The 24123-nt window shown below is 43.8% G+C and overlaps 1 protein-coding gene and 1 pseudogene across 8 annotated transcripts in view; one reads left to right on the top strand and one right to left on the bottom strand.

Moving 5' to 3' along the window:
- HERC3 (HECT and RLD domain containing E3 ubiquitin protein ligase 3) overlaps positions 1-23536 on the bottom strand; it is a 131752-nt gene extending 108216 nt beyond the window's left edge. For 4 of the 8 annotated variants that reach the window (XR_008383023.1, XM_053605139.1, XM_053605343.1 and 1 more), the window contains exons 1-3: positions 23402-23536; positions 20865-20919; positions 11535-11789 (exon numbers count right to left, since the gene is read on the bottom strand). Coding sequence is in view for 6 of the 8 variants with exons in the window: in XM_053605139.1 (XP_053461114.1) it covers positions 11535-11760 (226 nt within the window). In the remaining 2 variants the exon portion in view is untranslated. Of the gene's footprint in view, positions 1-11534; positions 11790-17686; positions 17873-20864; positions 20920-23401 lie in introns of all 8 variants that reach the window. The other 4 variants (XR_008383010.1, XM_053604831.1, XM_053604997.1 and 1 more) reach the window with 2 other exon arrangements.
- Positions 1300-2103, top strand: LOC128596120 (40S ribosomal protein S6-like; annotated as a pseudogene).
- Positions 23537-24123: the final 587 nt, after the last annotated feature.

Genomic DNA, 24123 nt, shown 5'->3' with positions numbered 1-24123 from the left:
CTGTGTCACCTGCTTGACACATGGTGAACTATATTATATATATATAACCTTTATAGGAGTATCTTATTCTCCCATCTAGTTCAAAAACTCCTAAGGGTGAGATCTGCACTAAATTAGTTATGTTCTAACAGTATCTAGAACACATGAGAAACCTATAGTCTAGTCACTCAATAAATATCTGCTGAATCAATGATTATAGATCAAAAAATTATATATTACGGCACCAGCCACATACACTGAGGCTGGCAGGTTCGAAACTGGCCCAGGCCAACTAAACAACAATGGACAACTGCAACCGAAAAATAGCCGGGTTTTGTTGTGGGTGCCTGTAGTCCCAGCTACTTCGGAGGCGGAGGTAAGAGACTTGCTTAAGCTCAAGAGTATGAGGTTGCTGTGAGCTATATCGCCACAGCACTCTACAGAGGGCAACATAAGATTCTGTCTCAAAAAAAAAAAAGTAAATAATTCAAAGAAATAAAGAAACAAAAAGAGGTAAATTTCGAGGCAAAATATATCAGCGTGAAATATGAATTACGATGTGTACTTTTCCCCCAATTACTGGTATTCAGAAGAGCATGCAAGAGCAGACATAGAAATAAAAAAGTCCTGAGCCCCCAGGCCCTGTGGCCAGACCTCCCCACCTCGGCTAAGGGGACCCGAGAGAAACCTTAAAAACCTGAGTTCCCAGCCATGATCATCAGACTCTCCTTGTGATACTTCCTCCCTTGCTAACTGTTATTAGGTTTTCTTCCCAAAGGGTTGAACAGAAATCAGCCCTTTGGAAAGACTTGCTCCACCACTAAGTCTTTGATTTCAACCAACCTCCTGACTGCTCTGGTCTGGTGATTTTGACACAACTGGCCTGCATTCCTTCCTGATAAGGGACCACCAACCAGCAGTGGTTCTTACCAGTCTACAGAGACTATGCACAGGTTTTTGTGTCCTCTGCTTCACCTTTTGACATCAGACGGCTGGAAACTCCACTCTCAGATTATACTAACCTGCCCTTTTTTGAACATGGGACCTATGAAGCAGCATGAAGCTCAACTGCACGTACACAGGCTTCTCCTTTCGTGAGTACTTATGACTCCTCCTGTAGCTCATGCAGAGGGTCGTGAGTATTTATCACTCCTCTTGTAGCTCATCAAACACAGAGGGTCCCAAGTACTTACGACTCCTCCCACAGCTTATCAAATGGAGGGTGCCAAGAACATGCAACATGCATTTTAAGAAAGGGAAGATCTGTATTAAAATTGTAACAATGCCTCTTTTCTGTGGTGCCTAGGAGGCGTTCGGATACTTCAGGATGAAACTGAGTATCTTCTTCCCAGCCACTGGCTGCCAGAAACTCATTGTAGTGGACGATGAACGCAAACTTCATACTTTCTATGAGAAGTGCATGGCCACAGAAGTTGCTGCTGATGCACTGGGTGAAGAATGTAAGGGTTATGTGGTCCAAATCAGTGGTGAAAACGACAAGCAAGGTTTCCCCATGAAGCAGGGTGTCTTGACCCATGGCCGGGTCTACCTGCTGCTGAGTAAGGGGCATTCCTGTTATAGACCAAGGGGAACTGGAGAAAGGAAGCGCAAATCTGTTCGGGGTTGCATTGTGGATGCCAATCTGAGTGTTCTCAAGTTGGTTATTGTAAAAAAAGGAGAGAAGGATATCCCTGGACTGACTGACACTACCTCAGCGTCTGGGGCCTAAAAGAGCTAGCAGAATCCGCAAACTTTTCAATCTGTCTAAAGAAGATGATGTTCCCCAATACGTTGTGAGAAAGCCCTTAAACAAAGAAGGTAAAGAAACCTAGGACCAAAGCACCCAAGATTCAGCATCTTGTAACTCCCCGTGTCTTGCAACAGAAATGCTGGAGTATTGCTCTAAAGAAACTGTACTAATAAAAATAAGGAAGAGGCTGCAGAACATGCTAAACTTTTGGCCAAGAGAAGGAAGGAGGCCAAAGAAAAGCGCCAGGAACAGATTGCCAAGAGACACAGGCTGTACTCTCTGAGAACTTCCACTTCTAAGTCTGAATCCAGTCAAAAATAAGGATTTTTTTTGAGTAACAAATAAATGAATTCTTATCTCCCCCAAAAAAGAAATTTTAATAGTGTATACCGATAACACGTGTATTGTCTTGTTTCTCTTGTGATTGCAGAAGTCAAATGTGACTTGATCATTACAATTTTAACATAGTTTTTCCTTTCTTAAAATGTGGCGCATTTCTTGGCAACCTCTGTAGGGATATTTGGCCACCCCATTCAGCACCCCTCCCTCAATGTATTCGCTTTTCAGTTTCAGCCAGAGGCTCTGCTTCTCTCCTGCAGTCTGTGACACTCTTTTTTAGAAATAAAGCCTTTCTATATTTATAGATTTGGGGAATTTTTTGGTCGACACTGACAAACAGTAGTTTAATGACTTTAAAGATGAAAAGGGAGGTATGGTGGTTCACGCCTGTAATTCTAGCAAATCTGGGAGGCCGAGGTGGGTGGATTGCCTGAGCTCACAGGTTTGAGACCAGCCTGAGCAAGAGTGAGACCTCGTCTCTAAAAATAGCTGGGCGTTGTGGTGGGCACCTGTAGTCCTAGCTACATAGGAGGCTGAGGCAAGAGAATCACTTAAACCCAGGAATTTGAGGTTGCTGTGAGCTGTGACGCCACTGCACTCCACCGAGGATGACGAAATGAGACTGTCTCAAAAAAAAGATAAAAATGAAATTGTTCCTTAGTACTTTTACCAAAGTACCTAGATCATATTTCGTAGTTAACGAGCACATTAAGAATTAAAGCTTCTTGCTGGCCAAGCTTTTATCTCTTTTGTTTCTTCCGTAAGGAGTGAGTGGAAATCAAATGTAACCAAGAAAGACAGCTTAGAAATAAAATCCTATCAGGCCTTCCCAGTCAGGTTGAGGTTAAAAAAATGTGGACAAGGAGGCCAGGTGTGGTGGCTCACGCCTGTAATCCTACCACTCTGGCAGGCCGAGGTGGATGGATTGCCTGAGCTCTCAAGTTCAAGACCAGCCTAAGCCAGAGCAAGACCCCATCTCTAAAAATAGCCAGGTGTTATGGTGGGCACCTGTAGTCTCAGTGATTCAGGAGGCTGAGGCAAGAGAATCTCTTGAGCCCAAGAGTTTGAGGTTTCTGGGAGCTATGACTCCACAACACTCTACTGAAGGTAACAAAGAGAGACTCTGCCTCAAAAAAAAAAAAAAAATCGTGGACAAAATGCTAGGATTATTAAACCAAGCCATCTATCAGTACCCAAACAGGATACTGTTTGAGAAAGAAAAACTCAACTCCCTTTTATTTTCTCCTTTACATATGCCTTGGATGATAATACTGACAGGGCTATCATGAGAATAAATCAGCTTAAAAATGCTAAGCACATCAGAGATGAAGTGTGTTTATAGTATAGTTAGCCACTTTTACAATTAAGAAATGAACTGAAATTTTTGTTTCATAATGCAAACCATTGTGTTAAGTATTTAAAAGTAATTCTATAGACTTTTAAAATTCACAAGGAACACCTCACAGTATCTTAAATAAAGTCAATTGAGTATCATAACCCAAAACAATTAACTCGATTGATCACCCCAGAAAACAAAATTACTCAATGAGCCACTCCATAGACCTCTAATTCAGAAAGCCACCCACCCAGCAAGACATCCCTCTGTGTTTGATTACTGCCATTGTCACCATCATCAGGAAGGACTGAGGGCCTCCTGGACCACCCTCCAATCCTCATGAGGAAAATATGGGGCCTTCACAAGTGCCACGTCGAGATCTGAACATTTCCTACAGCACCTTCTTCCTTTTATATCAGTTACGCCAGTGGAAACGTGCCCTTCAATAACAGGAAGGCATTAAAGGATTTCTTCTATTTCCTTTCAGCTCAGCTAGTTTGCTTTCCAGCAAGAGCTGGTGGACCTGGCAGTTATGCGTCCCTCAGATGTCAGAGCAACCTGAGAAGCTACCACTGGTTCGGGGGACTGAAGCTTCTGGAGGCTCTGCTTTATAACCCTCTTTTATCAAACAGCAGGAGAACTGTTACATATGGTGATGGGCATTATGGAAATGCTTAGATTGAATACAAAACGTGAATGTAAATTGGATTAAATTACCTGTAAGAAAGAAACTAACTCGGAAGGAAGTAAAAGGAACCAAACATAGATATGAACCAAATAGTGCTGCACAGAAATGTCAGCGCTTGCTTATAAATTGTTACCCTTTGGGTTTGCTATGAAAAGGTTTCCTGAGATGTCTAGGCAGAACTTTAAAAATTTTGCAGAGCCAAATGAGATTAAACTGAATAACTGCATCTATCCTGGTTCCTTCTTTTTTTTCTTTTTTGAGACAAGAGTCTCAAGCTGTCACCCTGGGTAGAGTGCCATGGCATCACAACAACCTCAAACTCTTGGGCTTAAGCGATTCTCTTGCCTCAGCCTCCCAAGTAGCTGGGACTACAGATGCCGGTCACAACACCCAGCTAGTTTTTGGTTGTAGTTGTCATTGTTGTTTGGCAGGCCCGGGCTGGATTTGAACCCACCAGCTCTGGTGTATGTGGCTGGCCCACTAGCCGCTTGAGCTACAGGCACCGAGCCTATCAAGATAGAAGGAAAGTTTAGAGTACATTTATATAAATTCTTACATTCCTAATAACACAGGATTAAATTATGCTTAAACCTAGTATTTGATATCAGTATGTATGGGGAAAGCAGAACTGTCCATTTGGCTAAAAAGTAGAGTTTACAATAAGGCTGGGTGGGAATAAGAGAGTTACAGTAAATTGAGGTAAAATTTTTAACTTTTTTCCTATGGCAACCAGTTTCTATTTTAGTTTAATGAAAGAGCTCAACATTTACTTAAGTTCAGTTATAAATTAATCACTTACTTACAAAAGAATTCCACTTAGGAAAAAAACTGTTTTGTTTGCATGCCAAGGGGAAGGGCACACAGTCTTCCTATGATGCCAGCTCTGTAACCCTATGTGTTAAGAAATTGTGAGACAGAGTGGCGCCTGTAGCTCAGTGAGTACGGCACCATCCGCATACATCAGGCTGGTGGGTTCAAACCCAGCCCGGGCCAGCTAAACAACAACAACAACTGCAATTAAAAAAAAAATAGCTGGGCATTGTGGTAGGCGCAGCTAAGGCAAGAGAATTGCTTAAGCACAAGAGTTTGAGGTTGCTGTGAGCTAACACTACCACACTCTACCAATGGCAACATAATGAGACTCTATCTCAAAAAAAAAAAGAAATTATGAGATGAATTCATTGACCAAAACATGAGGAAATTAGTAATAATCCTATAAAGCCTCTAATCACTGAAACTATCTGATTTGTGGGGGAAGGATGAGATCGATATCAGAATGTGAGGATAAGAATGTAGGAGAGAAAAGTCATCTGAGAGAGGAATCTGCAAACACATAATCCAGTGCTTTCTAAGCTGGACACTGAGTGTAGATAGGGCATTAATATTCTGCATTTGAAAAATGCTGCTGAAAATCACAGGCCTCTTTGCCCTTGGCCAAAGCACAAACGAATGAGCCCTGGGCACACCTAAGCTAGAATCCTATGCTGCGTGGTATGGTACACTGAATAATAAAAATGTCTGGAGCCTGCAACACCAGGAGTTTCAGCATTTAATGTATTCTTGAAATGCTCCTCCTCACCACACACAGACACACACACAAAGTTGGTGACCTAAGGGCGTCACTAATGTGAAAGGAGAGAAAGCAGAGTACCAGAAAAACACAGTAGCCTCAGGGGCAACGATAGCAATCGAAAACCAGCAGATAGGCTCCAGGAAGGAAACAGGGTCTCTAACCTGAGAATCACTGCAGAGTGCTTTCTCCCACTCTGCGGTCCTGTTGTAGCTACAGAATGCATCCCCAAAACACCGAACGCACGTGCCTTGCAGCTGTCCCAGGAAGAGCAAAGTGTATAAACTGGCATTTGATGACCGGCAGGACTGACCTAAGACATGTGGTTATGCAGAAGACTCTCCTCCCGGAGCATCTCCTACACCAGTGGTCCCCAACCTTTTGGTACCAGGGACCAGTTCCATGGAAGACAATTTTTCCACAGACCAGGGAGCGGAGACATTTCAGGATCCTCCAAGTGCATTATATCTCTACCTCAGATCATCAGGCATTAGATTCTCACAAGGAGTGCACAACCTTGGTCCTTCATCTATGCAATTTACAATATAGCCCCCTGCTTACCTGACAGGAGGTGGAGCTGTCAGGAAGCAATGGGGAGCAGCTGTCAACAGAGACAAAGCTCGCCCACTAACCCACTGCTCACCACCTGCTGTGCGACTCAGTCCCCAGCAGTCTGCAGCCTGCAGTCCTACAGCCACCACCTTTCAACCTTCCTTCCCCTCAGCAAGGTTAAATGGAGTGGCTTCCAGGGTCATTTGCATTTTAGCAGGAAACAACATTTCATGCTAGAGAAGGCACTGATAGCAAACCAGCTCAGTCAGAATGGATGCTAAGGAAGAGGCATTTTTCCATTCTCAGACAATACTGTGAAGCAAGAAAAAGAAATCTTAGGTTTTCTTGTGTTCACAACTGTCTAGGCCCCCTGCAGGCAGGCCACCATAGAATTAAATCCTTAAACTCACTTCTTTATACTCTCAAAGACGTAGAGGAAATAGTTACACACTCACTTTTTAAAATCTTCCCTGTTTCAAAGTCAATTGCTCTGGGCAATGATGTGGAGCTGAAATCACAGACCTGCCTGTTGCCCCCAGAGCCAGCCTCTCTCAGGGCAGGGGTCTTCTCTCAAGCTCCCTGCCTAAATTACAGAGGCGATGTGAGGGGAGCGCTGCTGTGGACCAGGGCCCCACAGCCCACTTGCAGAGAGTCTGTCTGCCCTGGCCTTTCCTTTCCTGCCTAACTGCTCACCACGTTATGGCTCTTGATAAGCACACATAGAAAACTTGCTCATTCTCTTCTTTCCGCTCATTAAAAATAAACCCAAATGGTGCCCAGATTTAGAACACACCTACCAATGAAAAGTAAAATGAAGAGAGAGAGGCACCCACCCACATAATCTTTCCATTCAAAGAGGCACTCTTCCACAGCTGCTATGGAGTTTATAATTAACAGACAAACTTCACCAGCAACAGAAATTTCTGAAATCTCTTATAATTTACACTAGAGTCTGGCTTATTCCAAATTTAGATCACATGCACGGCTAGATTCCACAGCAGAATCCAAGGCTTCTTGGCACACCTCTAGCTTGGGTTTCTCGCAATCACTCGGCACCGCCTGAGGACGGCGGCTGCAGGATGACTAAGGTGCAGGCAGACACGGTGGCTGCTCCAAGGTGACATGGCTCGCTCGCATCAAGAGGCCCATCAACATCCACCCCCAGCTCCATGGAGCTGTGTCAGGAGGATCCACAGGAGAAATGTCAGATTACACTCAGATGTCTTCTGCCCTCTATACATCTTTGTTCTGCAAAGCTTCTGTTTCCTTTCCCACCTGCCACCCCAGGGTGCATCCTCTCACACCGGGTTCCAAGACAAAGGCGTGCAATGAGGCATGACTGGGCACCAGGCTCTGCCTGTTAGAAGGCCGAGCCACAGAGCAGACAGACAAGGAGGGTGAGAGGACAGCAGCTTCGTGGAGTCTTTACCACTGGAATCTCTTTTATCAAGAACTACCATAGGTGGTGCCCATAGCTCAGTAGACAGGGCGCCAGCCACATACATATCTGACGGTGGTGGGTCCGAACCCGAACCGGGTTAGCTGAAAAGCAACAATGACAACTGCAACCAAAAAAACAGCCAGGCGTTGTGGCAGGCACCTATAGTCCCAGCTATTTGGGAGGCTGAGGCAAGAGAATCACTTAAGCCCAAGAGTTTGAGGTTATTATGAGCTATGATGCCACAGCAGTCTACCCAGGGTGACAGCTTGAGACTCTGTCTAAAAAATAAAAAGTAACTACTATATTAGAACAAGAAGTCTCCTTTTACAAGAAAGGGAAATGAGGCTCAGTAATAGAAAGAAACTTGCCCAGGCCACACTCCCAGCCCGGCATCTTCCCCTGTAACTTCAGAGACAGTCGCAGGGATTCTATGGAGTGGTGAAACTGCATGGTAGCATGATTTGTGAGGTGACACAGAACCGGCAGACACTTCGTAAGACATGTACACAGATTACCTCCTCCTATGAGTGAGTTGTTCGGTCAGAAAGGGTAATGCCTCCACACTAGGTGACTCCAAAGTCCACCCTAACCTCGCTGTCTCTGCAGGAGTACCGGAAAGATCTCCCAGTTCCCCCAAATACTCCCTTCAAAGGCTGGCTAAGGTGGGGACAAGTCCTTCAAGGACCATTGGAGTAAAGTGGGCTTAAGTGTGTCTATGTTCTCGATGAGTGCTGGCATTCCTGCAGGAAAGAACGTGCTTCTGGGCTGTGGGCCGCCATTACTCCGCCCAGCTGTTAGACACAGGCCCCACCTCGAGAAACTGCATCCAGGAGCTTAGTTCAAGACAAGTCACTTTTTTTTTTTTTTTTGTAGTGACAGAGTCTCACTTTATGGCCCTCGGTAGAGTGTCGTGGCCTCACACAGCTCACAGCAACCTCCAACTCCTGGGCTTAAGCGATTCTCTTGCCTCAGCCTCCCGAGTAGCTGGGACTACAGGCGCCCACCACAACGCCCGGCTATTTTTTGGTTGCAGTTTGGCCGGGGCTGGGTTTGAACCCACCACCCTCGGTATATGGGGCCGGCGCCCTACTGACTGAGCCACAGGCGCCACCCAACAAGTCACTTTTAATAGGAGGGGAAAGAAAACCTCCGTTTTTAATCTTTTCCAAAATGAAGACCACTTGTTAAAGCCAACATTCTTCCTGCCATCTCCATAATAATTGGATATTATACTTTCCTATTATATTATTAGTAATCCATATAATGAGTAGGTTTTATCAATTTCTGAATTAGTGGCATTTTTAACTGAATTTTTATTTTAGTAAAAAGAATAATCTGAAAACCTATAGTATCATGTACATTCTACATATAAGGGTGTTGGTCTGTATATGATTCTACAAACCCCTTCCTTGAAATCCCAGAGTTTAGGGGCCACAGATTACAAAACCTGCAGCTAGATCCTGGGGTATTATTGCTCCTAGATGAGCAGGCCTGGTGGGTATCTGAAGGAGGGCTCCAGGAGGGAACCTGGCAGCAAAGAATGAGAAAGCTAGAGCCCACATTGCGCACTTCATGTGCTTCAGAACTTTGCTTACGACAAGCCCTGAAGCTCTTTTTCCAATGGTCAAAATAAACATTAATGATTATAAATTTATCCTGATGTAGCAACACAATTAATTCACAACCACAAAAATATGGAAACAACCCAAGTGCCCTTCAATACGTGAAGAGATTAATAAAGTGTGGTATATGTATACCATGGAGTATTATTCAGCCATAAAAAAGAGATATTTGAAAAAAAAAAAGATATTTGTATCTTTTTTTTTTTTTTTAAGACAGCGTCTCACTGTCACCCTGAGTAGAGTGCCATGGCATCATAGCTCATAGCAACCTCAAACTCTTATGCTTCAGTAATCCTCTTGCCTCGGCCTCTCAAGTAGCTGGGACTACAGGTGTGGTGGTGCCAACACAGCCATCTAGTTTTTCTATTTTTAGTAGAGAGAGGGTCTGGCTCTTCCTCAGGCTGGTCTCAAACTGAGCTCAAGCAACCCACCCACCTTGGTCTCCCAGAGTACTAGGATTACAGGTGTGAGCCACCATGCCCAGACTAAGATTCTGTATCTTTTGTAACAACCTAGAGGGAATTGGTGGCAATTCTCCTAAATGAAATACCACAAGAATGGAAAAACAAACACAAGTACTCAATGCTAAATTGGAACTAGTAGATGAACATCTACACACTCACACGAGAGAAAAAAACTCAGCGAAACTTAGTGAAGGGGAGGAAGGGGATGGATAAATTCCCACATACTTCCTGGGTGAAGAATATGCCTACAACTCAGATGTTAACCCTACAAAAGTGAACTATGTAACATAATCGTACATCCTGATAAATATTAATCCGAAATAAAATAAATAAATAAATTTATACTGACATTTGGGCAGTGAAACCAGGGAGCACAACCACCAAAGGGAGGTATGAATAGGAGAGAAGAGAGAGCATTACAGAAGAAATTGAGCTTATCCTGAGGCCAAAATAAAAGAGTAGAGATCGTCTAGGAAAAACAGCAAGGCTATTGTTTAATGAAGATTCAGGGTCTGGATTTGATCTGGACTGAATGAAAAGAACAGAAGGAAACAGAGAAAAGGACGCATACTCATGGTCACAATTTAAGATCCTGCCTTATCATTTCTCATCAAAAGGAGACTTATTTGCACATCGTCACTACTAAGAATAAGGGACCTCGTAAATCCATACTACACACATCACATAATGAAAGTCAAACTTGGATTCTTTAAAAATAGGAGGGAAAAAATATCAAACCAGACTTCACGGGCTCAGCACCTGTAAGTCCGTGGTTAGGGTGCTGGCCACATACACCGGGGCTGGCAGGTTTGAACCCAGCCCAGGCCTGCTAAACGATGACAACAATAACAACAGTGGCGGGTGCCTGTAGTCCCAGCTACTTGGGAAGCTGAGGCAGGAGAATCGAGTAAGCTCAAGAGTTTGAGGTTGCTGTGAGCTGTGACGCCACAGCACTCTACTAATGTGCATACCAATGGTGTATGCACAGCACCTGTTATAAATAAATAAAAAGCAATGAAATGTAAGGAAACTAATTCGGCCCTACCTTGCCAGCTCATCTGCTCCTGCTCCCTCTGTCATCAGTCTCACCACACTACTCAGCATGCCCTGCACGTCACATCCTTACCACTGGGTATCAGGTGTGTGATAAGCTCGGTGTTCCTGGCCCTCTGATTCACATTTATGTACTCACACACACACACATACACACACGCCAAAAGCCTACTCCTCCTCCTGCTCAACCCCCAAAGGCAGAACCAATCTCCCCGCCCCTTCCCCTTCTTCACCTTAACTCACACTACTCCCATGACAGCACTTGCCACAGGGGCTCACTGGAGCCACTCACCACTGTATCTCACTCATCTTTCTGCTCACACCACAGAGCATAAAATGCTCACCAAAAGTGTGTGGCAGAAACAAAGAAGCGAATGGGTAATTACGGAGAAAAGCTTCTAATACTGATTGTATGGGGAATGCCTGTTCACAAAACCATCACAATGGCTTAGCATTCAATCATGAGGGAAAATCTATTTCTCTAACTCTGAACTAACTCACATCTCCCCTCCCCTGGTAACCAATACTACATATGTTATCTAATTGTATGAAAAAGGAAAAATCTCTTTTCCATCAAAAGGTTTGAATGAGACACAAGGGTTCCAAACAGTAGGTAATCCCTGCACTGTTCAAAAGAGCTCCCTGAAAGCCTCGCACTTGGTGGGAAGGCTCCGACCAGCCTCTGCTGTTCTGCCCTCACCTGTCCACTCTCACTGATTCCCGAGAGAAGGTGCACTCACCTGGCTTGTTTCCTTCCCTCTCATGGCCCAGCTGCCCCTTGGTGTTCAAACCACACGTGTAAACTTCCCCACCCTCCAGCAGGAACACGGAGTGGTTTCCTCCACAGGCCACTTCCTTGACGCTTCTGTCAGATGTGAATCCACACACCTGCGGCTCAGCCACAATGCCTTGCAGGTTGGTGCTGATACCAGGTTGGCCCAGCGACCAATATCCCCAACATAACATTGTTCTTCTCTTTCAGGGAGTCATGTAGCCTAGAAGAGAGTTTTGTAAAAAAAAAAAAGAAGAATGAAAAGTTAAAAAAATATTCCTAATGTCAGAGAAAAAACCAATTCCAGTAATAAAAGTAACCGATTTAAAAAACAACCTTCCTTTTAATATTCTTCAGCTTATATCTCAAAATAAAACATTAGCATTGTTAAAAGTAGATATAAGTTATAATGATGCTGTAACTTTCTATTTTAGTAAGAGTTTAAAAAACATTTAAACAAATTTTGTTTGTTTTAAATGAGTGCTTGCACACTGACTAAATGTGGTTTTCAGGGCACTGCTAAGAACCCTGAGTGAGTGAACACTTACTAAATGTGGTTTTCAGGGCACTGCATGGGAAACTGGCTGAAATAATATTTGCAAATCGTCAGATCTTCTAAAGTAGACGTTCCTATTTAAGATACCAAACGAAATAGCCGGAAGTTGTGGTGGGTGCCTGTAGTCCCAGCTACTTGGGAGGCTGAGGCAAGAGAATCACTTGAGTCCAAGAGTTGGAGGTTGCTGTGAGCTGTGATGCCACAGTACTCTACCAAGGGTGACAAAGTGAGACTGTGTCTCAAAAAAAAGAGAGAGAGAGACACCAAATGAAGAGGGAGAAGTGGGAGCCTACGATACGGCTACAATTGGAACTGTGCCATTCATTAGTAGATGCTCTGAGGCAGAGAATCTCAGATGAATTTTGAGAACAGAAATGTCTAACACTCAATTTTACATGCTTACAATGTTCTGTAACTACTTTTCAGAATCCCAAACCTTCTCTCAAAGTTAAGACTCAGGGCCAGGTGATGGCTCACACCTATAATCCTATCCCTTTGGGAGGCCGAGGCAGGAGGATCACTTAAAGCTGGAAGTTCAAGACCAGCCTGAGCAACAGTGAGACCCCATCTCTAAAAAAAATTTCTTTCAATCAGCCAGGTGTGGTGGTATGCACCTGTAGCCCCAGCTACTCAGGAGGCTAAAGCAGAGGATTGTTTGAGCCCAGGAATCTAAGGTTACAGTAAGCTACAATAATGCCACTGCACTCTAGCTGGGGTGAAAGAGCAAGACCCTGCCTCAAAAAATAAAAAAGAACTAAAAATCTTACCATATCAATAAATCTGCACAATCTACAGGAAGACAATTTCCACTAACTTATGGCTCTAAGAGTACAAAGGAGATAGCTAATTGACTACTCTGTACAAACTCAGCTTTTTTTTTTTTTATTAAATCATAGCTGTGTACATTAATGCGATCATGGGGCACCATACACTGATTTTATGGACCGTCTGACACATTTTTATCACACTGGTTAACATAGCCTTACTGGCATTTTCTTAGTTATTGTGTTAAGACATTTATATTCTACATTTACTAAGTTTCACATGTACCCTTTTAAGATGCACCACAGGTGTAATCCCACCAATCACCCGCCCTCTGCCCATCCTCCCCCATCCCATCCCTTCCTCTCCCCCTTAGGTTATAACTGGGTTATAGCTTTCATATGAAACCCATAAATTAGTTTCATAGTAGGGCTGAGTACATTGGATACTTTTTCTTCCATTCTTGAGATACTTTACTAAGAAGAATATGTTCCAGCTCCATCCATGTAAACATGAAAGAGGTAAAGTCTCCATCTTTCTTTAAGGCTGCATAATATTCCATGGTGTACATATACCACAATTTATTAATCCATTCGTGGATTGATGGGCACTTGGGCCTTTTCCATGACTAAGCAATTATGAATTGGGCTTCAATAAACATTCTGGCATAAATATCTTTGTTATAATGTGATTTTTGGTCTTCTGGGTATATACCTAGTAGAGGAATTATAGGATTGAATGGCAGATCTATTTTTAGATCTCTAAGTGTTCGCCAAACATCTTTCCAAAAGTAATGTATTAATTTGCCTTCCCACCAGCAGTGTAGAAGTGTTCCCTTTTCTCCACATCCACGCCAACATCTCTGGTCTTTGTCACTCTTGGTAGAGTGTCATGGTGTCTTAGCTCACAGAAACCTCAAACTCTTGGATTCAAGTGATCCTCTTGCCTCAGCCTCCCAAGTAGCGGGGACTACAGGTGTCGGCCACAATGCCCATTTATTTATAGAGACAGGATCTAGCTCTTGCTCAGACTGGTCTCAAAACATGTGAGCTCAGTCGATCCACCTGCTTCAGCCTCTCAAGTGCTGGGATTACAGGCATGAGCCACCGTGCCTGGCCCAAACTCAGCTTTTAAAATGACAAACCACACTCACATCCAAAGGGCTACGTTACCACCCAAGTCGATTTATATGCTATCTACAAGATCAAAACACACACCAAAAAATACATGCAGAACGACTAAGTTGTAGTCAGTATACAACACAGGATGTCCTGAAAATAAAGCTGATCTCTAAGAGTGAAACTAGTCAGAATTAAGACATATTGGACCAAATTGGGCAGCTGTAGCATTAAACCAAGTATAAACAATATGTATAAACAATATGTCTGAAAAGAAGCCATGGATTTATGTCCACACAAGGATCTGTAAACAATGCTTGCAGTGGCTTTATCCATACTAAACAAAAATGTCATCAAGAGGAATGCAGATAAACAGATTATTGCATAGCCACACAAATAGAATGCTACTCATTAGTAAAAAAAAAGTAGGGGGTGTTGAGGGGAGAAGAGACCATGAGTAAAATGCATGTTTTAAAATTTTTTTTTTTTCTTTTTTGGAGAGACAGAGTCTCACTTTATGGCCCTCGGTAGAGTGCCGTGGCCTCACACAGCTCACAGCAACCTCCAACTCCTGGGCTGAAGCGATTCTCTTGCCTCAGCCTCCTGAGTAGCTGGGACTACAGGCGCCCGCCACAAAGCCCAGCTATTTTTTTTTTTTTTTTTTTTTTGATTTGCAGTTCAGCCGGGGCTGGGTCTGAACCCGCCACCCTTGGTATATGGGGCCGGTGCCCCATCAACTGAGCCACAGGCGCCGCCCATGTTTTAAAATTTTAACTGACTAAGGACTATATATATTTATGCACAATGCAATACTTTGAATATGTACACACTGTGGAATCACTAATAAGCTAATTAACATGTCCATCAGCTCACATACCATTTATTTGTTCTCACATACAGCGAGAACATTTGAATTTTAGTTTCTAATAAATTATGAAATCTATAATGCGGTACGTTAACTAATCGTGTAGAATAGATCTGAAAAAATTATTCCTAACTGAAAAGAAAGCTACAACTTTTTTTTTTTTTTTCTTTTGTTGCAGTTTGGCCGGGGCTGGGTTTGAACCCGCCACCCTTGGCATATGGGGCCGGCGCCCTGCTCACTGAGCCACAGGCGCCGCCCAGAAAGCTGCAACTTAATATTATCCTTCTCACAATGAAAGTACGTTTTTGAAACCCTTCAAGTGTATTATCTAATTCTCCTTTCTGTTCATCTCTCTCCCCACTACGTCCTTCTTTATCTGATAACAAACTCTACTTTTGAACAGGGTCAGGCATGGCCCTGGCCACACCTATCAGAAACACCCCTAAACAATGCATGTGACCCACACCAAGCCTACCAGAGGATGCCACCTTAAGCCACAGTGATTGGCTCAGAGATAGATTCAAACTCCCAACCAGGCCAGAGTCCTTCCCCAGTAAGTTCCATGGAGCTCTGATGGAAGACTGCCTTTCACATCTGAAGGACAAATGAGGCTGCCGAAAGCCACTTTCCCTGCCGCTTGGAGGATGCCTGTAAGAGATTCTGAAGCTACCCAGCCACAGATGCTCCAAAAGGAGAAGGAAGAGCTACAGCAATGTCGGCTGAGCCGGTGCCAGCACCACCACCTTTACTAAGTACGAGTCATCCTCATTATTTTTGTATTTCATACTTGGGAATTTACCTTCTCACTGAAATGTATTTGTAACCCCCAAATCGATACTACGTGAAGTCCTTTTTCAGGCATTCCCAGACATGTGCAGAGAGACAAAAAAAATGAATCGCCCTATGTGCATGTTCCTGGCTAAAGGAACAAGGCTATGTTCTGCTTTCTTATTTCAACTCACACTGTAAACAAGTATCCTTTCTGCAGTCTATCTTGGGTCATGTGTTTTGCATGTTTTTGTTGGTAATTTTGCTGTTTAAAATGACCCCCAAGCAGAGAACTGATGTGCTGCCTGGAGTTCCTAGATGTAAGAAGGCTGTTATGTGCTTTACATACGAGATGTGTGTGCTGGATAGGCCTCCTTCATGGCCAGAGTGCAGGTCCTGAGTTCAAGGTCAGTGAATCCACAGTAGGGTACATCCAAAAATGGAAAAGGAAATGCACCCATCTGCGTGTGAGCCCAACCCGGAAAGTGCTAACATAACATCTATAGTGCATAATGTAGCCACCGAAAAGATGGAAAAGCAGCTAAGTCTGTGGATTCATAAGATGACAACCAATAACAACCAAAAAGCACAGGAGATATAGCACTGACGTGAGGCTGAAATCCAAAAAAGTTTTATTGTCCTACTCTTCAGGGTCAGGAAGATGTTAAACCTTTCTTGACTAGTGTTTTATTATAGAGAAATGCTGCATATAACTACTTATAAGAAATATGTACTACATAAGGTGTTTAGACAGAAACATACATAAAACAAGGTCTGTACTGATCAACTGACAAAAATGTCATGATCCAGAAGTTTGCGGCAGCCTAGCCCTGTATTTCCTCAACGGCAATGGCTCTGTGTTCACTAATCTGGTAACTATTGTAAATGATGAGAATCAACTATATATCTAATCTAGTAAGTCCCTTTTTATTTATTTAATCTTTTAAAGCATGTTCAAATTGGGTTTCTTTTACTTGCAATAAAAAACTCCTAAATTATATTATTAATTATATCATTACATTATTAATAACAATAGCAGGTAAGACGATTTGAGTTTACTCTAGGTCTGGCACATTTCTATGTGGTTCATAGGTATTATTTACTCTTCTATGCAACAGGTGTTGCTATTATCCCTAATTGAAGAAAACTTCGAAAAACCCTTCCCACCTGAGTTATACTAACAGACTCCTCAGGTAGCCAATTAAAAACTGCCTGCCAGGAGAATTAAATAGCAACCGCAAATAAAATGTATCCTTATGAACGGATTATCAACCCTAATTGTAAATGTGGTGTATGTCACCATAAACCTCTGCAAAAGTATAGCAAGAGGCTCTAAAATCATCTAGCTTTCAGGAGAGAAGTCTAGTGCATTGAAAAAAGACCCAGCCATTCATACAGCTTTCACTTAAAAGTACGCTGTAGTTGAATTAATAGCTGCTGGGGTCCATGAATGTAAAAGTCTGGTTTCAGCAAGGATCCGCAGCACTAGGCATTTTGATCTTCCAGGCCCTCTGACACTTTTTTCTTCACTGTCTCTTCCTTGCTTCTAAAAGAGGAGAATCTTTTATTTCCCTTCAAAACACACAACTGTGAAATTTGCTGAAGAAGAAAACGGGACTACACTCCCCTCAGCATCTGCACTAGCCACCCTGGCTGTCCCACACCAACTCGGTCCCAGCCCCTCCATTCCCTGCCTCTTATCTCCCCATGACAAGGCAAAAGAAGGACTCCTTTCAAAGGACAACTTTCTCTTGATGTCACACCCCGTACTTTCCTCAGCCCTTCTTGTCTATTCTTGGTAAGAGATTCAAGATAATCTTAGCAGGGCTTAGGGGTCAAAGGGACTAACGTCTAAGCCCCGAATTAACTGCGTGTTACTTGTGAAACCTGGGGGAAGAAGTCTAACCACTCCAACCCTAATTCCTTTCTGTCAAATGGAGAAAAGAGTCATGGGGTGTTGTGAGATTAATGAGAAAATGCATGTAAAACACGCTTAGCAGTGTCTGGCAAGTAGCAATAAGTGCCCAATAAATGTCTGCTGTTTTACTCACTGTTTCTCATACTTCTAGTGCCTTCTTTGAGACCTCAGCAGACAGAATGGTTCCCCAAAGAGGCTGGGGTGTGCCTCCTTTCTTCCTGACTGCAATTAGCATTAGCTGTGTCCCGCCCAATCTGCACTGTGGCAAAGCAGCAGCCCTGCCATCTGCCACACCTTTCATGAAGAGTATCTGAAGTTGCTAGAAGAAAAGTTTTTTGTATTAGTATTTTCTTCGTAAATTCTTAAAAAGGTTGTGGGGGAGTGGGGTGTCAGAAGAATCTCCCTACCAGTGCTAGGGAGTTGAATGCTAAAAGACGACCTTCAATTCCCAAACTTTGCCTTATAATCAGTCTATGCACACAGCAGCCTAACAACTGATTCTCATTCCTTTGTTCGAAAGTCATTTAACCTAAATAACACTGTAGCAGGGCTTCTAATCTCATTTAAAATAGGGATAAGGTTCCTCTCAAGTCAGTTTAGAAGCCATTACCAGAATGGTATATGTGGATAGAGGGGTCTTTTTAACAGTAAGAAAGACAGTGTCAGTGCTTTGCAGGTACTCCCCAAATCCAAGCTTTAAATAAATTTGGAGGCAAAATCAAATGCAGAATTAAGTTTGGTTACAAAGAAGATTCATTCTAATGACATGCTTTATTGTCAAAAATGTTACTACCACAGGCAGAAATGGCACAGAAGGCAGAGGTTTTCAACAATGTAAATCCACTCCTTACTATTTTCCCTCTCGCCCCAACTTTAGCTGGACTTAGGGCCTCTGACTCTTTTAGCCAACATAGGAAACATTCCCACCTCTCCCCTGATCAGTCCCTCACAGGTGGTGCCTTCTTCACTCCCTGGTGCTCAGCTTTGTAAAGCTAGAAGCATGATCTCTCCACTGTCTGCTTATGTCTGGGCTGCCTTCAAAACATACCAAACCTACTGGCAAGAATTTAAAAGTCTAACATACCAAACCACAGATATACAACAGCCAGGACTCTTACAGACAGCTAATGAGAATGCAAATTGGCGTAACTACTTGGGAAAACAAGCTGGTATTATCTAGCGACCGTAAAGATGTGAATACTTCATAGCATAGTAATTTTACCCCTGGGCATATGACCAGCATTGTCCAGCTTATTAAAATGGTGCTCCTGCATTATGCTGAGAACTGGAGACACAAAAACAAGTAAAACCTGGCAACTTACAGTGTTAGAAATGCTGTCTATCTGCAAGGACCCTGTGATAGCCAATAGCCATATGTGGCTACTTGTGAATACCAGGAATGTGTCTAATTGAAGTGAAGAATTGAAATTTTTTAATATTATTTATGTTTAATTTAAGTCTCCAAACATGGCTAGTGGCCATCTTACTGCATTGTGCACCGGAAAACTCATGAACATATGCACCAAGATACACATACAAGGACATTCATTTCAGCAGTATTTGAAATAGAAAAAAAAAAAAGAAAACTACCCAAATATCCATCAGTTGGATAACAGATACACTGGGGCACATGCATAAAACAGAATCCTGTGCAGCAAGTGAAAAACAAACTCCATCTACAAGCATCAGGATAGCTAAAACCAGTTGCTGAATCACAGAAGAACACAGAGTATGCATTTTTATAAAGTTCCAACACAAGTCTAACATGCTATTTAGAAATTTTAAAAATCAGTAGTAATAAAGCTATGAGAAAAAGCAAAAAATTCATAAATACAAAATACAAGGTCATGATGGTGGAGGAAGCAGGGATACAGGGAATAATCTAGAAGGAGTACAAAAGGAGGCATTTCATAGCATGGCTGGTATTCTGCTTTTATACCTTTACTGTTATTTTTCTTTTCTTTTCTGAGACAGTCTCACCCTGTCACCCTGGATAGAGTGCTGTGGCATCACCATAGCTCACAGAGCAACCTCAAACTCTTGGGCTTGAGCAATCCTCTTGCCTCAACCTCCCAAGCAGCTGGGACTACAGAAGTGTGCCACAACACCTGGGTAGTTTTTCTATTATTAGTAGAGATGGAGTCTTGCTCTTGCTTAGGCTGATCTCAAGCTCCTGAGCCCAAGCAATCTACCCACTCCAGCCTCCCAGAGTACTAAGATTATAGCATGAGCTACCATACCTGGTCCCCTCACCACCTTTTAGCAGATCTGAAAGGGGAGTATCTTTTACGATTAAAGCTGTCATTAAATGGTGTGTTTCAATACCACCAGCATGCTAGAATTGAGAAATGAATGCTCCAGGAAGGACTGAGTCTCTTTTGTTTATTTTTCTATCCCTAGAAACTAGAAAAGTATCTGGTATGTAACAGAGGCTCAACAAATAGTTGCTGAACAAAGAAAAGTAATACTATTAGTGCAAGCCTACTATGTGTCTGGCTCTGAACTAAAAACTTTACAGATTAATTCACCCTTTAAGTCATGTACCCAAGAACATACATAAGCAGCTAAAATGGAAACTTAGTAAACAGCAAAGGTAGGACTCAAATCTCCTCTACCACACTCCAAAGCCACATTGTTCAACATGACACTGTATCAATTCCTAAACACAACAAAGCAAGCCATACCCTTCTCCAATCCTGACAATAAAAATTTAAAGATGTTGTACACAATCGATGAGTTCATATTAGCTCAATCGCGGACTATGTTTGTCAGCAACTATGACCTATGTTAGCCAGAAGGAAAGGAGTGAATGAAGCAATCTTAACAGAGTTAATGAGGCTTTCCTCCGTGTCTACCCTGACTTGTAATAAAACCAGTTCACTTACATAGAAACATATGCCCCTGCCACCAAGTACTATATTAAATGTAGATAAAGGGGACAATTACATTATACAAGCCTTCATCTTATTAAAGAAGCCTTTAAAGTCCTTTGGATCCAACCCCTAGGCTAGAGACTTACAGTATTAATTCCATTTTAGTAGCCAAGTAAATATAATCCTCTAAGAAGTTAAGTGGTTGAAAGAGAGGCCAGAAACCAAGTCTTCTACCTCCTGGGCTCATCTTGTTCTCTATACCACCAAACAGCAGAAGGAAGGTGTTAAGATTTTTTAGGTCCCTCTCTAGGCAACTATACCAGCATGAGTCCTTTACCGCACTGTCCTGTTTAATACTCTTATCAATTCTGTGAGTTAGGTATCGTCTCCATTTACAAGATGAGAAAACTGGGGTCCAGAGAAATTAAAGGAACTCACCACACATCACACACTCGGCATTGAGACCAGAAGTGTTCCACCGCACCTTGTAGATCTACAAGTTAAAGAAATAATAATCAACATTAATACACAACTCTGCAAAGTGCTTTTGTGTATTAAAAACAAAAAGACAGACTATTTTTAAATAAGAATATTTTTAAATTACCCTAGCTTGAATAACTCCCAAGACTGTATCTCAAGACTGGCGTTTTTTGTTTAAGATAGCATTAAGATAACCTCTAACCAATTACAAAGAAGTCAATCGTCTCTAAAAGCAAACTAGAAACATCATCTAGTAGACATCATCTTACAAAATTCCAAACATTTGACAGGGAGTAGTAAATAGAATTACTTTTAAAACTCCCATTGAGATTAGAAAGAGAAATTTGGGGACAATTCAATTTTTTTCTATTTTCTTTATTTTTCCACTTATCACACATATTATAGTTTATTTTGTCACAACTGCTGGGAAGACTCTCCTTTCATTCCTTCTCATTACTGTATCCTATACACCCAAAACAAGAAGAAATATTTGAGAGGCGCTTGATATCTCTCAAAGGAAAAAGTTCTGCATGATTTTAAGATATGATCATCATAACTTTATTTCTACCTTATGTAGAAAATCCCATTTAACTTGGAAAATGCTACTTTTATTTCTGAAATTGAAGCAAACTATCTTCTGTTTCCAGTAAGGGTGCTACTCTCATTAAGGATAAAAAGTAAAAAAAAAAAAAAAAATGATAAAAAGTGTCTGTATTTTAAAATACAAAAGTGTTTCTCTTTCAAATACAATATGTAATTCATCGATTTCTCTTTCAAATACAATATGTGATTCATATTGTATTTAATTGGTCATACAAATCTTAAGAAATTTGTATTTATTCCTCAGAACGAAATGCTATAACCAATAGCTTCAAACATACCTTTTGGAGCATTTTGGAATCCCTGTTACTTTTTTCAAAAATGAAACTCCAGCTCCTTCCTGAATGAGTACAGCTGGATGCTAGTTAACACTGATTTTTTTTTTTTTTAATGTCAAAGGAGTTTTGCCAAAAATGTTTCTAACTTGTCTCATTGATTCCTGCATTATGCTTTCTCCAAAAGATTCCTAGTCTCTATAGGGGTCAATAATGTGGAATATGTAATTCATCTATTTCTCTTTAAAATACAGTATGTGATTCATTTACTTTGATTTGCTGATTTATAATGCTACTCCCTCCTCCCCTAAGGTAAAGGACAGTACAAAAGGAGAAAGGTTCGCAGTAATCTGCCTACTAAAATATGACACCTTCGTTCTCTCTAGCCACTGCATTTTATATAATAACAAAAGGTTGTTAATCTTCGTTTTTTTCTTTTCTCTTCAGTCCAAAGTTTTAAAAAATCAGCTCACTTGATGTTATCAAATCATCAAATAAAAGGTTCTAGAAATAGTTTCCTATTTGAGGAAGACACACAAAAATAGAAGAACGCTCTTGAATCGTCTTTCTCAAAGCATTCCGCCTGTAACGAGTGCAAGCAAAATCCTAGAAGGCTTAGCTGTGAATTTAAGGTACTCCCTAATGGGGCTGATCGGAAAGCTAAAGTAAAATGTGATCCGAAAACAGCCAGAAACAATGACAGACCAACACCAAAGTTCACATACTCAGTCCCTGGGAATCATGCTGTGCATAATCAATGCACATCTGTTTCAGGTTACACGCGCTCTGCTCTGTCTAGTTGTCCGGGTTTGCCCACGCTACACGTTTCCAAATGCTCAAAGTCCCACCTGCTCCGGAGCGTCTGAGCTCCAGACACTCTCGGCGCCCGTCTCCGCCATACGTGTCGGTTCGCACACACGTGTCCACACACACCCTCGGCCGGCCCCGCCCAGGAGGTGGACTCGGGACTCGGGCGAGGCCAGCCGGCACCGCCTCCGTGGGGTGGGTGGCGCCGGGCACCGCCACCCCGCCGGCGCTGTCATCGCAGACGCCGTGCCCCGCGTCCTCGGCGCAAGCTCCTCCGGGCCGCCGAGGCTCCCCCAAATGCAGAGGCCTCCCTGGCTCCCAATTCGCCTGGAAGAGTCCGCGCCCCTCTCCGCAAGGATGTCACGGAAGCCCCAGAATTTAAACACCGGCAGGGGACAGGGAAGGGGAGGGTCCGTCTTTGGATTTTCCTCGGCGCGGTTCCTCCCGGGCTGCGGTCAGCGGAGTCCGGGAGGGAGACGCTCCCCATTTTTAGGGCTCTTCTAGCCTTTCCTGGCGCTGGGCTTTTTGGCAAGAAGAGCCTCCGAGAACGCCAGGGAGGCGCACACGAGGCCCGGGGGCTCCCGGGAGGTGCAGCCGCCCGCGCCCCGCAGCCGCCGCGCCCCGACCTCCCCGCACCCCGACCCCAGGTCTCCGCAGGAGGTGCCCCGCAGCGGCTGCCGGAGCCGCGGGAGGAGCCGCAGCAGCCGCTCCGGGAGCCGCGCGCTGACAGCCGAGCCGGGCGGAGCGCAGCGGCCGCGCGGCTGCAGCTCCGCGGCACCCTCCCCGCGGAATCCCGGCCCCTGCCCCGCGCACCTCGGCAGCCGCGGAACCGCAGCGTGGGATTCCGCCTGTCACGGCCCCTCAGGCTGGGCTCGGGCTTTCTCGGTTTTCGGCGTCACAATAATAAGGAAGTTTCCCCGCAAGCCTGCGGGCGGCGGAATGCGCTGGGTGGAAGGACTTCGCACCCGGCCAATGGGCGTCCTTTGGGGGCGGGCCCGCACCAATGGCGGCCTCCGCGGCTCGGGCCGGAGGCGGGGCGGCGAGGTCCGCGAGCGGGAGGCGGGGAGAGGCCCAGGCCGGTGAGGGCGGCGCGGGCGGCGGGCGATGACAGGACGCGCCGGCCGGGCCAGGAGACACCGGCGCGGCTTGTTGGCCGAGATCGAACTGCGGGACGCAGAGCGTTCGCGTTGAAATAAGATTGCTTTTCGCTGGTGGAGAAGCGAGCGGGACTGATCAGCGCCCGGTTTTTCAGGTCTATGCAGAGGTGACCGAAAGCCTTGGGCACGGGCGGGGGGCGGGACGCTGCAGGGTGACAACTGAGGGTGAGTGCAGGAGCCTTCTGTTTATCTTGCCTTAGTAGGAAGCCTGGAGCGGGCCGGTGGGGCCAAGCGGTGGGAGAGGCGGGAAGAAGGTCCGCTCGGCTGCAGGAGGGAGTTGGGGACCGAGAGCAGAGCGGCGGCGCTGCAGAAGAAAGCAGGGCTGGGGGGAGCGTGCAAAGAGGAGTCCCTGAGCGCCAGATCTTAGATCTTGTGATC

The sequence above is a fragment of the Nycticebus coucang genome, chromosome 1 (assembly GCF_027406575.1).
Source record: "Nycticebus coucang isolate mNycCou1 chromosome 1, mNycCou1.pri, whole genome shotgun sequence".
Classification (NCBI taxonomy): domain Eukaryota; kingdom Metazoa; phylum Chordata; class Mammalia; order Primates; family Lorisidae; genus Nycticebus; species Nycticebus coucang.
Note: the sequence above shows the minus strand (reverse complement) of the source record. Positions and strands in the feature narration are given on the sequence as shown.